The sequence below is a fragment of the Mastomys coucha genome, unplaced genomic scaffold (assembly GCF_008632895.1).
Source record: "Mastomys coucha isolate ucsf_1 unplaced genomic scaffold, UCSF_Mcou_1 pScaffold14, whole genome shotgun sequence".
In the NCBI taxonomy this organism is placed as follows: domain Eukaryota; kingdom Metazoa; phylum Chordata; class Mammalia; order Rodentia; family Muridae; genus Mastomys; species Mastomys coucha.
In genome coordinates, this window is record NW_022196896.1 from 115,687,573 (window position 1) to 115,699,932 (window position 12,360).

General features: G+C 45.5%; 1 protein-coding gene across 3 annotated transcripts in view; it reads right to left on the reverse strand.

Annotated features, from left to right (window-relative positions):
* Positions 1-12,360, reverse strand: part of Iqca1 (IQ motif containing with AAA domain 1) — a 109,196-nt gene that overhangs the window by 47,111 nt on the left and 49,725 nt on the right. For all 3 annotated transcript variants that reach the window (XM_031368374.1, XM_031368372.1, XM_031368373.1), the window contains exons 8-9: positions 9,328-9,471; positions 2,128-2,203 (exon numbers count right to left, since the gene is read on the reverse strand). In XM_031368374.1, coding sequence (XP_031224234.1) covers positions 2,128-2,203; positions 9,328-9,471 — 220 coding nt within the window. The remainder of the gene's footprint in view (positions 1-2,127; positions 2,204-9,327; positions 9,472-12,360) is intronic.

The following is a 12,360-nucleotide window of genomic DNA, read 5'->3' on the forward strand; positions in this document are numbered from 1 at the left end:
TCGAACTCAGAAATCCGCCTGTCTCTGCCTCCCAAGTGCTGGGATTATAGGTGTGTGCCACTACTGCCTGGCCTGCCTATCTATCTATCTATCTATCTATCTATCTATCTATCTATCTATCATTTATTTATCTTCCCCCCCTCTCTCTACCTTTCTATCTATCTCTATCCATCAATTCCCCTTTCTTTCTCTCTCTCTCTCTCTCCCTACATGATCCATTGTTGTCCAGATCCAACTCAGATTGAGGAGGTCCACGATTGACAGACATTTGAAGAAATCTCTTCTTTATATCATTATTACATTTCTCAGAAATCTCTACAACAGTATTATGGACCAGGGTCACACTGGCCAATCATCTGCTGTTAAGATTTATCCCAAGGTTATGGTGAAACTATATCCGTCTCGGTTCTGACAATTGCTTTGTCTATGGTTCAATTCCATTAGCATAGCCAAAACCTGGCAGGGTGTGTGAGCCAATGGGCTCTGCCTTTATAGATAGATAGATAGATAGATAGATAGATAGATAGATAGATACAAATAGACAGATAGATGGATAGATATGTACATATTTAATGTTGATTCAAGGTGTTTATCCCAGTAATTTGAGTTATATCCTTAACAACAATTTTATTATTACACTATAATATAGTTACACTAAAATATACTATTTGCTATGCTAACTCTATTCTAGCATGTACCCACTAACAGACTACTAGAGGCAGGGACTCCAAGGATTCAGAGACAAGGAGTTGGATAACAGTCCTGGCAAATTATAACAAAGATCTCTGAAAAGGCAGAGCCCATCGGCTCACACACACTGCCAGGTTCTGGCTATGCTAATAGAATTGAACCATAGACAAAGCAATTGTCAGAACTGAGATGGGGTCTTGGTCTGAGAGGATTAAGATTTCTACATGTGGAATTCATTTCCTTAATGTAATTCCTTTCTTCATGCCACTAAGCAAGAGCATGGTCAGCTGAGGGGTGCAAAACCGGGGAAAGTTCTAGAACATTTCCAGCCTACGCATGTGTGTTGCTCTTCCATTTTCCCAGTTTCATTTCTATTGCTGTGACAAATACCCTGACCAAGAAAACAACTTAGGGAAGAAAGAGTTTATTTGGCTGCAGTCCATCAGTGTAGGGAAGCCAAATGAGGAGCTCAGCTGGACACTCACGACATAGCCAGTCAAGAGCAGGGAGAAGCAAGTTACCCATACGACCTTGCTGTCACCCAGCAAGCCCTCTCTACTCATATAGTCCAGGGCTTCAAGCCAGTGGGATGGCTTTCTCACATCAACGAACATAATTAAGACAATCCTCCACAGACATGCTCACCGGCTGACCTCATCTAGACAATTCTTTGAGACTCTCCCAGATGATTTTGGATTGTGCCAAGTTGACAATGAAAACCTAACTATGCTGGTTAGTGTCTGTCTGTCTGTATAAATACACACATGTATGTATATATATATACATACAAACATACATATATATGTATATATACATATATATGTGTATATATGTATATATATTATATATAATATATATGCATATATTATATATATATATATATATATATATATATATATATATATTACCAGCTTAACACAAACTAGAGTCATCTGGGAAGAGGGAATCTTAGTTTTAAAAATGCGTCCATCAGGTCAGCCTGTAGCCAAGTTTAGGTAGACATTTCTTGGTTATTGATTAACGTGGGAGGGCCCAGCCCACTGTGGGTGGTGTCATTCCCTGAACAGGTGGTACTATTATAAGAAAGCAGCCATCAGGAGCAAGCCAGTAAGCAGTGCTCCTACATGGGCTCAGCTTCAGTTCCTCCCTCCAGGTTCCTGCCTTGAGTGCCTCCCCCGATGTTCTGTCACGGCAGACTATTAGCTGGAATCAGCCCTTTCTTTCCCAGGTTGTATTTGTTAAACTAGGACAGTAGCCACCACAACTCTATGCTTTTAGGAATCATAAGAAGCTGGAAAGGGACAGGTTTTAGCTGGATTTGCGCAACGCAGCTCAAACCATGCTTGACCACTTAAAGACCTGTCCACCTACTGGAACCTGAGCACACTACTGGAACAGGGTGACCCCCTTGAGGACCATGCATTCTCCGGGACTGACCTTTGTATATGCTATTTCCTTCCTCCATCAATTGAAGGAAAAGACTTGGTGACATCTTCCATTCCTCATCTTCTTCCTGTCCAGAGCAGAGCAATATTTTTGTTAATTACAGGCACAATTTGTCTGTTAAGACCTGCCATAGCTGACAGGACTGAAAGTCTTTCCCCATCCACCAGAGATGTTCCCTTGGTAGTGGTCTGCACACGGAGTGCCACACCGTCACTGGGAGCATGGGTGGCCAGGCTCCTGAGACATTGGTAGGACAGGCACAGTCTCTGCACGGTGGCTTTCCCATAGTTCACAGGCCAGGTTTGGGTCCTGCCTTGTAAGGACTTGCTCAATGCTGTCTTGAAGGCTACACCCTCAGCTCAGAGCCTGTCTGCATCCCTTCCCAGTGTCCCCAGAGCTGGGCTGTGAGCTTCTCTTCACTTTGGGCTTCTGGGCTTCTGTGTATACCAGTGCTCTTCCTGTTTCTCATTTGTCCCTTTCCTGAGCCTGGGAATCAGACATGGCCACTTCCTACGACCATGAGGAGTCGCTAAGCTTCCTACATGCACAGAGCACCAGCGTTAGGAGGGGACTGCTTGTTGTCATGAGACTATCTTCACTGGGGATGCTGTGAGGCTCCCAGACACTGGGGAATTGACAGTCCTTCTTTTTCTGGGTTCTCGTGTTGGGCTCCGTGGTGGCACTAACCACTGTGTGTCTACACTCCTTGGAGACCACATGACTTTTGTGCCACTGATCCCCACAGTTTTCCCTCCTTACTTTCATAGGTAAATAAATGGCCACCAAACCACACCTGTTTGGATACCTGCACTTCCTGAGATCTTACTGTTTTCTTATCTCGACCACCTGACTGGTCCCTTGCTCATACACTGTCTGACTTGGGGTCTCCCTTTCTGTCCTGCCAGAAGAAACTCAGGCACAGATATGATCAACCTTAAGCCTTCCTTCAGATGATGCCCTGAGACATCTGTCCTGAAGCTCCTTGTTGGTTCTGTCCCCATAGGACCAAGTCCCAGCCTGTTCCAGGCTGCAAGCAGCCTTCCCGGCCCTGGTCCCCAGGCCTCTTCCTTGCTTCTGACATTACTGTTAGCCACATGGAGAAGGATGCTGTTCTGTGTGCAGTGGCATGCTTTTTCCTTGCCTCCTCCTTTCTCCTGTCTCCTCTTAATGGCCACTAGTGGTTTCTGATGATTTTGGACTCTGGCTCCTCTCTCCCAGGAATTCCCAGCTGACAGCTTTATACCCCAGCACTGGCTGTATTTTGTCTACACTCTCACTGAGTCTTCCTTCCTATCAGCATCCTCCACTTTCCAGTAGACAGAGAGTTGTGAATAGCAGGGATGCCCCTTAGTCTGGGAGCCAGCATTTCTGCCTACCATAGGCACTTACTGGGTGAAAGAATAATATAAAACATGCATGCTCAGTCCATAGATGAATGGACTATATGTTGCCCTTTACCTGTGGGAAGAAATGCACCGAGTGAGGGAAGCTAGACACAAGGGCCGCATTTTAGAGGGCCCCACTTAAAAGAAATGCTCAGACTCTATCTAGTTAGACCCTAGCTCAGTCTCTGACCCTAGCTGAGTCCTATGCCCTGGTGAGAACTCTGCCACAGCAACCACACTAAACCCAGGCAGCTATGGACATCAAATCAAACCAATTACAAAGACTACACTGCCAATGAGCACAGAACAATGGGTAATGAGAAGAGGAGGAAGAGGAGGAGGAGTAGAAGGAGTACCAAGAAGAGAATGAGCAGCAGGAGGAAGAAGGATGAGGAAGAGGAGGAGGGAGGAGGAGAAAAGGGGAGGAGAATGAGCAGGAAGAAAAGGAGAAGGGACAGGAGTAGGAAGAGAAGGAAGGAGGAGGACGAGCAGGAGCAGGAGCAGGGTCTAGAGAAGGAATAGAAGAAGGATCAAATGGGAGGAGGGGGAACAAGAGGAGAAGCAAAGGGAAGAGGAAGGGGAGGAGGAAGAGGAGGAGGGGGAGGAAGGGGAAGAGGAGGAAGGGGAAGAGGAGGAAGGGGAAGAGGAAGAGGAGGAGGTTCCTGGGAAGGTGCACAGTGGTGCTGCAGAGCCATACATAACAGAAGAGAGAAATATGGGTGGGAACTCTGAGATGCAGAGGTGGGGGCTCTGTTTGAAGAGTGACAAGTTCATCCATGTTAGTATGAAACAGTGGGCACAGGCATACAGGTGTGTGTAGGAGAGGGCAAGGGAGGAAAGCGAAAGATCCACACAGACGAGTAGAGGGGAAAAAAAGGCAAACCAAAAGGAAGAGCCCCAGAAGGCCCAGAGCTGAACTTCACACAGGCCTTGGCCTAAGGACAGGACAGCAGAGATGGTTGGCCAGGGGACCCTACTGTAGCTGAAACAGGTGTAGGAGCACTGTAGGGGACTCCTTTCCCTCTGATAGGAATCTGTTCCTCTGCACACATTATGGACTATCGGTGTGCTTGCCATTGCTGCTCCGGACTGAGGCACTCTCATGACAAGGTTACCATCTTGCACATGCTTCCTGCTCTGTCTCAAACCAGGGTAGAGCTCTGCATGCAACAGGTGTTTGAGGCAGGAACATAAAAGCAAAACTAGAGGCCTGCTTTTATTTCTATAACAAAGTTCAAGTTCTCAAGGGCAAAAACCATTGTGAGACTGTTTTGGGAAACATCTAATCCTGGTGATTTTAAAGAGAGAACATGAGACATTCCCATGACATAATAGGGTCTGGCTTTCCATGCAGTAATGAAATAATTGACAGTTACATGAGCTGCCTTCTTATTGGAGGGGAAAGTGCAGCTTGAAGTTTCTGCTTCCCCCTTGAAATGCATTTCTTTCTTTGGTAAAGAGCCTTCAACTTCATTGAGCCACTCCATTGGCTGCTGTTCTAAGAATTCGGTATATCACTTCTTTGAACGGGTATTGTAGGATTTTCCTCCAGGAAGTTTGAATCTGCCATCTTAATCCTAAGGGCATTTATTTCCCCTGAATCTTACTTGGATAGGGTCACATGGAAACTTTCTGGCCATGACCCTGCTGTTCTGAGCTCAGCCAAGTGGCTGGAGATTGTGCTGAATAGAGGGAAGTCCAGCCCTGGCCTCTTGTGGGAAAAATGAGTATCATGCACACAGCTCGTTCAGCATCAAGCTGGGAAGGCAAAGGCCAGGTGGGTGAGAGGTAAAAATCTGGGTCTTTGTTTTACGTGTGTGTGTGTGTGTGTGTGTGTGTGTGTGTGTGTGTGTGTATCCTTCAGAGGAGATAGATGAAGGAGTTGGCTCATGGATCTGAGTGCTTAGCCTCTTCTACTCCAGGACTGGGAGGTCACACTTCTTGTCCCTTGCACCTTGCATGACCCCTGTCTCATGTTATCATTGATGACTTAGCCAACTTGTTTTTGGCACCCAATGAGCCCAGTGCTTCCAGGTGAGGAGTGTGAACCCTTGTGTTTCTTCAGAGCTGTTCTAATGTCACTCAGGACCTGTTTAGTGAACATGCTGTCTACCACTGTCCACCGATGCCAGATTGCTGGCTCCCCTGGAGGCATCCACACCATTCTTTGGATCCTCCTGCTGCCCCAAGGCAGAGCCACCTCATAATTTCCACAAATGACGCCATTCCTCCACAGCACGGTGCAAGATCTAAAACTCAAGGAAGAAGGCTACTCTCATGGTCTTTACTGAAGGAACTGATCATTGTTCTCTGCTGTTGGCTTCCACATCTGATTCCTGTCCATCATACCTCAGTGCTAAGGAGTTCCAGGTTCTCCCGGCCGAATAGGGGGAGCATGTCACTTACTTCTGATTCTTACTTTGTTGGCTGGCTTGACTAAACTTCACTTGCACCACCCCCTCCAATCTCTAAACCTTGCCACCACTTGCGGGTGACCAGGAGTCTTGTCTCCTTATTGCTACTTCGGAAACAAGAACCCAGGGGCATCCTTGTGACAAAGGTTAGATGCACAGTCATCAAGGGAAACTGAGACAGATCTGGGTCAGGGCACCAGAGTTTTAGGTTTTGCATTTCAGATTCTGTCAGCTCTGTTGCTGATTTTGTGTGGGTGAGAAAAGCCTCCTCGAACCCTGACAGGCATGAACAACTCCAAGTCTCTAATGGCGATAGAATGTGACACTCAACCGCAAGGTCAGCAACAGCTTTGACACACTGAGCTATATAAACATGCACATTCCATATAAATATCCTACATAAAATGTACACATATACTATAAATATAATATACAAGTAATATTCCTATATAACTATAATATAGAATTTTATATTATGTACGTATTGTATATGTATATATAAATATTGAATATATATTAATATATATATTCAAGTTACTATGCTATGTGATCTTGGCATACTTTTATCTTAAAATAGTTTCTAGCTGTGTTAGTTAAGGTTTTTATTACTGCAAAAACAAAAAACAAAAACAAAACAAAACAAAAAAACATGATCAAAAAGCAAGTTGCGGAGGGAAGGATTTATTTGGCTTACATTTCCAGATCACAATTCATCATTGGGGAAGTCAGGACAGGAACGCAAACAGGGTGGGAATGTGGAGGCAGGAGCTGATGCAGAGGCCATGGAGGGTGCTGCTTACTGGCTTGCTTCCCATGGTTCGCTTAGCCTGTTTTCTTACAGAACCCAGGTGCCCAGGGATGGCACCACTTGCAATGGTCTCGGCCCTCCCCCGCTGGTCACTAATTGAGAAAATGCCTTATAGCTGGGTCTCATGGAGACACGTTCTCAACTGAGGCTACTTCCTCTGATTACTCTTAACTTGTGTCAAGCTGATACACAATGCCACCCAGGACACCAGCCATGATTTTATTCTCATTTCGAGATGGCATCTACCCCTAGATCTTAGATCTAGAGAAGGGAAGATGTTCCACAGGAAATGTTTTGTCTACCCCAGGACACTGACCAAGGAGAGGAGGAGACTGGGAGCCTGCAAGGGATTGTCTCTCCTGCCCTTCTCCAGTTTGAAAACCATTTTGGATGCATTTTATTATTTATTGTATGCATATTTGTGTTTTGCCTGCATGTGTATATGTGTACCATGTGTGTGCCTGGTGCTTGCAGAAGTTGGAAGAGAGCACTGGATCCCTTAACACCAGAGTTATGAGTGGTTGTGAGACACTATGTGGGTGCTGGGAACTAAACCCAGGTCCTCTGCAGGAGCAACAACTGCTTTAACTGCAAAGTCATCTCTCTAGCCCAGACAGACCCTTCTTCAGTTTTTGAAGAGAGGCACGGGTTTTTAAGGAGCCATCTGACTTTGTCTCTGTTACATTCTTAGCTGTCTCTTCTCACAGCCGAGGGACAGAAAGCAACGTCCTTTTATCCTTACAGACACGACACAGTTGGGCAGTGGAATATGCTCTTCACACCGATGGCTTTCTTCCTTGTCCCAGGATGCTTCTGTCCCTTGCTGGTCTTACCTGAAGGTTTATGCGATGTTACTCTTTGTTGCCAACTTAACAGGATTTGCAATCACCAAGGAAACAAACCTTTGGATGTGACCATGGAGGAGTCCAGGAGTGTTTAACAGAGCCAGGGATGTACACCCTGAATGTTGGCATCACCATCCCAGGGCGGAGGCCCCACTGTTCAATGTGGAACAGCTTGGGCCAAGAGACTAGAGAGAAGATCGTGGCTGGTCATGGCTGAGCAATACCATCAATCCAGAGCTATTAGAACTGATTTTGCTGTGCCGAAAGATCTTCCCAGCAGCCCTCAGTCTGGTCATATTTTAGTCCAGTCAAAGCACTGACAACAATTTGCAATGATGTCCTGTGCAGTTGAACAATGGCCTCATTTCTTTCATGTTCCTTCCTGAAGCCAGCATGAGGACTGCTAGAGACACAGTCAGACAAATGAGATTCCTTTGCTGCAGACAGCATGTTTGCAGACATGGCTGCACACTGGCAAAAAAAAAAAAAAAAAAAAAAAAAAAAAAAAAAAAAAAAGGCCTTCAGGCTTCAGTGGTCCCTCACAAAAGTATCCCTTTCCTGAGTTTTTTCCTTTCATGGAACTATCCACTCATTGAGATGTGCCCCCCACGGAGGTATCCACTCATGAAGGTATCCTCCATCCAGGGAGCCACTGATTCAGATAGTCCCCATGGAAGTATTGCCAAGTGGAGGTGTCCCCCAATGGAAGTATCCCATCATGGTTGTTGTATGGGAACAGGAACTCATTGTCTGAAATCCTAAGCTTTGGTGACAAATCAAAAATCCCCTGAAAAGTTTTTCATTAAACGGTGAGAATTCATTATATATCCAATATATCGTGAGATAGTTTGTGAGCATCTTCCAGCTGCAGCTTGCCATTTCACTTTTACTTTGATTTTGATTTTTAAGCATTTCTTTTCACTTTACATCCAGATCACTGGCCCCCCATAGGCCCCCACACCCTCCCACCTTTTCCTTTTTAGGATCCTCCTTGTCAGCTCATTCATATGGTAAGAGGTTTGGAATTTGATGGAGCCCAGCTTGTCATGTATAGAAGGGCTTCTCCTCTCCCCAATACACACCACTTTCCTGTGTGTACACGCAGCCATCTCCTGGAGTAAATGCTAGCTGTCTACACTTTATTGATGATCATCAAAGGTGCTGTTGAGGTACACTCTCAGTCTAGCGTTACTTATTTGTTTGTTTGTTTATTTATTTTCTGAGACAGGGTTTTTCTGTGTAACGGCCCTTGCTGTCCTAGAACTCGATTTATAGACCAAGCTGGCCTCAAACCCACAGAAATCTGTCTGCTTCTGCCTCCCTAGTGCTGAGACTAAAGGCATGCCCCACTTTGCCCAGTTGAGTCAGTGCTGATGATGAATTCGACTGAGCACATTCGGGCTAAACAAAGACTGGGTTGTTTTTAACTTCCCAGTGGCTCCTCGACCTGCCAAACAGCTTGCCTTGAAGAAAGACAGGGCACATGATTTATTTTGGGGGAATAATTATGTAAATTATATAAACTGATTGAGTTGTCCATACTGTCAGTTGTCCTAGTAGGTATTTATAAAAACGTGGAAAAGATTGTGCCTGAGTGCTGATCAACATAAAATCCAACGGAGTCTGAAGCTACCGACGGTGACCTTGGTGGACCGGAGCTTACACCTCTGCCTGAGAACCAAGCAAAGACAGAATGAAGAAAAGGAATCAGATTCGTAAAATTCTCACACACTCGTTACCTTCACAGCCTTTTCTTTTGGGGTGACTTTCTTCTCCTTCTCCTTCTTGCCCTTTTTGGGCTTACTCTCCTTTTCTTCTTTCTTCTTCTTTTTCTTCTTGAGTTTTTCTTCCTCTTCTTGGGCGGCTATGACATCCTCGATAACCTATGGAAAAGACCAAAGCCATCATAGCACCTCACACACACACACAGGTCAGGAGGACGGTCTCTCCGTCCTGTTGGGCTCCACCCCTGCTCTGCTCTCCTGCTTGAAGGTGCCACCTACTCAGATGGGGTTAGATACCTCTCTCTCTATCTCCGTATTTTCAGGGGTGGTATTGACACTCCAAGAGGCCATGCTTCCCTCAGCTGGCCAGGGACATGCGTGCATGGCAGCTCTGTCTCATTCAATACTCTGGTAATCCAACCTGAGGGCTGCTTTGTTTTCTACTTGAACTGTGAGTGTGTGTGTGTGCGCGCGTGTGTGCACACTCGAGTGTTACACATGTGTGCATGTATATGGAAGCTAGAGCTTTTCAAGCCTTTGCCCACCTAAGTAGGCTCCTAAGAAATAATGTTTTAATCTGGCAGAATTGGGTATCCTCAGTTATCGTTTTCTGACCAAAGAAGAGAGTGGTCATCCTCACCCTCTTTCCTCTTTGAGGCTCCAACAAGTAATGATACACTGTTGGGTTTGTTTGTTTGTTTGTTTTGATCAATTTTATCTCTACAATGATGTTTGGCAGTGCTAGGGGTTTGTGACCCTGATCGTTCCTACCCAAGCCCTCCCTTCCCCGCCCCTGTTGTCTAGCTAGTAACTCTCAGCACACCGTCATTCCTGAGTTTATTATTCCGGGTGTCGCATCTTGATGAGGGTTTGCTGCTCTAAATGGCTTTTGTGGAGTTTTCTCTCTACCAGTGTTTGCACACACAGATCTGCGGCTCCACACACTAATAGCGTAAGGCTCCTGTTTCAGCCCTCATTATTCAGTTCCTCAGTCATTCTCTTTGCTTCTCTGTATATCTGTATATAGGACACATCTGCAGTGGGCGATCCCTTGCCTGTTCTAATGCTGTGTCTTTGCTCTTTGTCTTGTCTGAGAGTACACAGTTCATATAGTACAGTGTCTAATAATGGTGATGTAATGACCATTCCTCTGTGTTTCTACCATTAGTGGAACTATTTTTCATGAGCTTAATTAGGCATGACATTGGGTTTCAAACCAAGATGGAAATACGTTGTTATGTTAAAGAAGGGTACATATATTTCAATTTTATTGACTTCAATTTTTCATTGAGAATTTCATGCAGGCGTGTAATGTGTTTTGATCAAGTCCACCCCCTATTCTCTCCCTCTACAATTTCTCCCCATCCCTTACAACCATTCCCTCCTAACTTCATGTGCTTGCTCCTTAAAATAGACAGACAGACAGACAGATAGACAGACAGACAGACAGACAGACAGACTGAGGGACAGACACTATCTCTGCTTGGTGCTTCCTGCATGTGCATGGGTGGATGTAGGACCATTGGCTGGAACATGGGCATCCTTCTCAGGGACCACATCACTGTGGAAACCTGACTCTGCCTTCCTCAGCAGCCACCAAGGGCAAGCTGCCCCTTAGCTAGAGATGTGAATCCATGAGCCCCTCCCCTGTCCATGTTGGGATTTTCACTGGCTTGATCTTGTTTAGGTCTTGTGTAGTCATAGGTGCTTTGATTTGCTGTCATGTCCAACAAACACTGTTTCTCTGTGGACATCCACTTCCTAGGCTCTTATAATCTTTCCACCCCCTCTCCCACAGTTCAGCAGTTTATTACTCTGCCTAACTAGCAGAATGATGGTTAGTGGTAGGCTCTCCTTATGACCTATGACCCACCCATGGGCCATGGTTTGTGTGCCATGGGTTTAGGGCACAATCAACAGTATTGGGTACAAATTCTGTCTTGTGGAGCTAATCAGAAAGTATCTGGTTACATCAAGAATATTTATGCCTCTATCACACCCCTGGGCATATCTTGCCAGGCCGGTCAGTATTGTGATTCATGGGGTTCACAGCTGAGTGAGACTGCTGAATACTCTGATCTCTCAGTATTATAAATAGGACCTTCTGGCACTATAAAGCTAGCCAGTGAGGATGAAACATCCAAATCAGTACCAGCTTGATTTCTCCATGTCCTGTGACTCAAGTGTATGTGTAGTATCTGCAGCAATAGCACCTTACCATCAAGTTCTGTAGGGTAATCAAGAGCATTAGAAATGACTGGTAACGTGTGACCGTGTCTTTGGAACCTTACTGACCAACAGCTCAAAAGAGGATTTTATTTTTCAGTATCTGGGGGAGGTACCGAGTTTGGAGCCTCCATATCCATGTGATGAATTCATGCTCTTTTCTTTGGGTCACTTCCCGCGATGCAGTGCAGTCACACATACCTTAAGCTCAGAGTGTTGTCTCATTCTGAATGGACTGCTGTGGTTTACCTCTTTAGCATGCTGCTAGTTTTAGTATGTCAGTATCCCAGCCTCTCCCACTTTGGCAGTGCAGGGAATTGAACTCAGGGCTTGATGAATGCCATCTCATCTGTTCACACATAATCCAGGCAGGAAGCTGTACCTGATCACCATCTCTAGACAGGCAGGCCCAGGCTGCAGACACAGCCTATGGTGGAATGTGGTCTGGAATGGCTGGCCTTTTCTCTCTTTCCATCATCTGTCATTTAATGGTAGGCTTCCCTGTGGTCCCCTTTGCTTTATCGGAATGTATTAACCAGACGCCCTAGGGTTTGTTTTTAGTTTGACTCGAGCCAACGCCTCCTTTTCATGTTTCTTGTGGACAACTGAGACATTCCACCAACATTCTTAATCCTGTAATCACTGCTTTCTAAACTATGGTGAAGCATGTTTGGCTGCGTGCCCTGGTCTGACTTTCAAGATCCTGCTTGTTCCTGAAGACTTAGCCGCAGGGCCAAAACCAAAACACACTTCCACACACACACATACACACACACACACACACACACACACACACATGAGAGAGAGAGAGAGAGAGAGAGA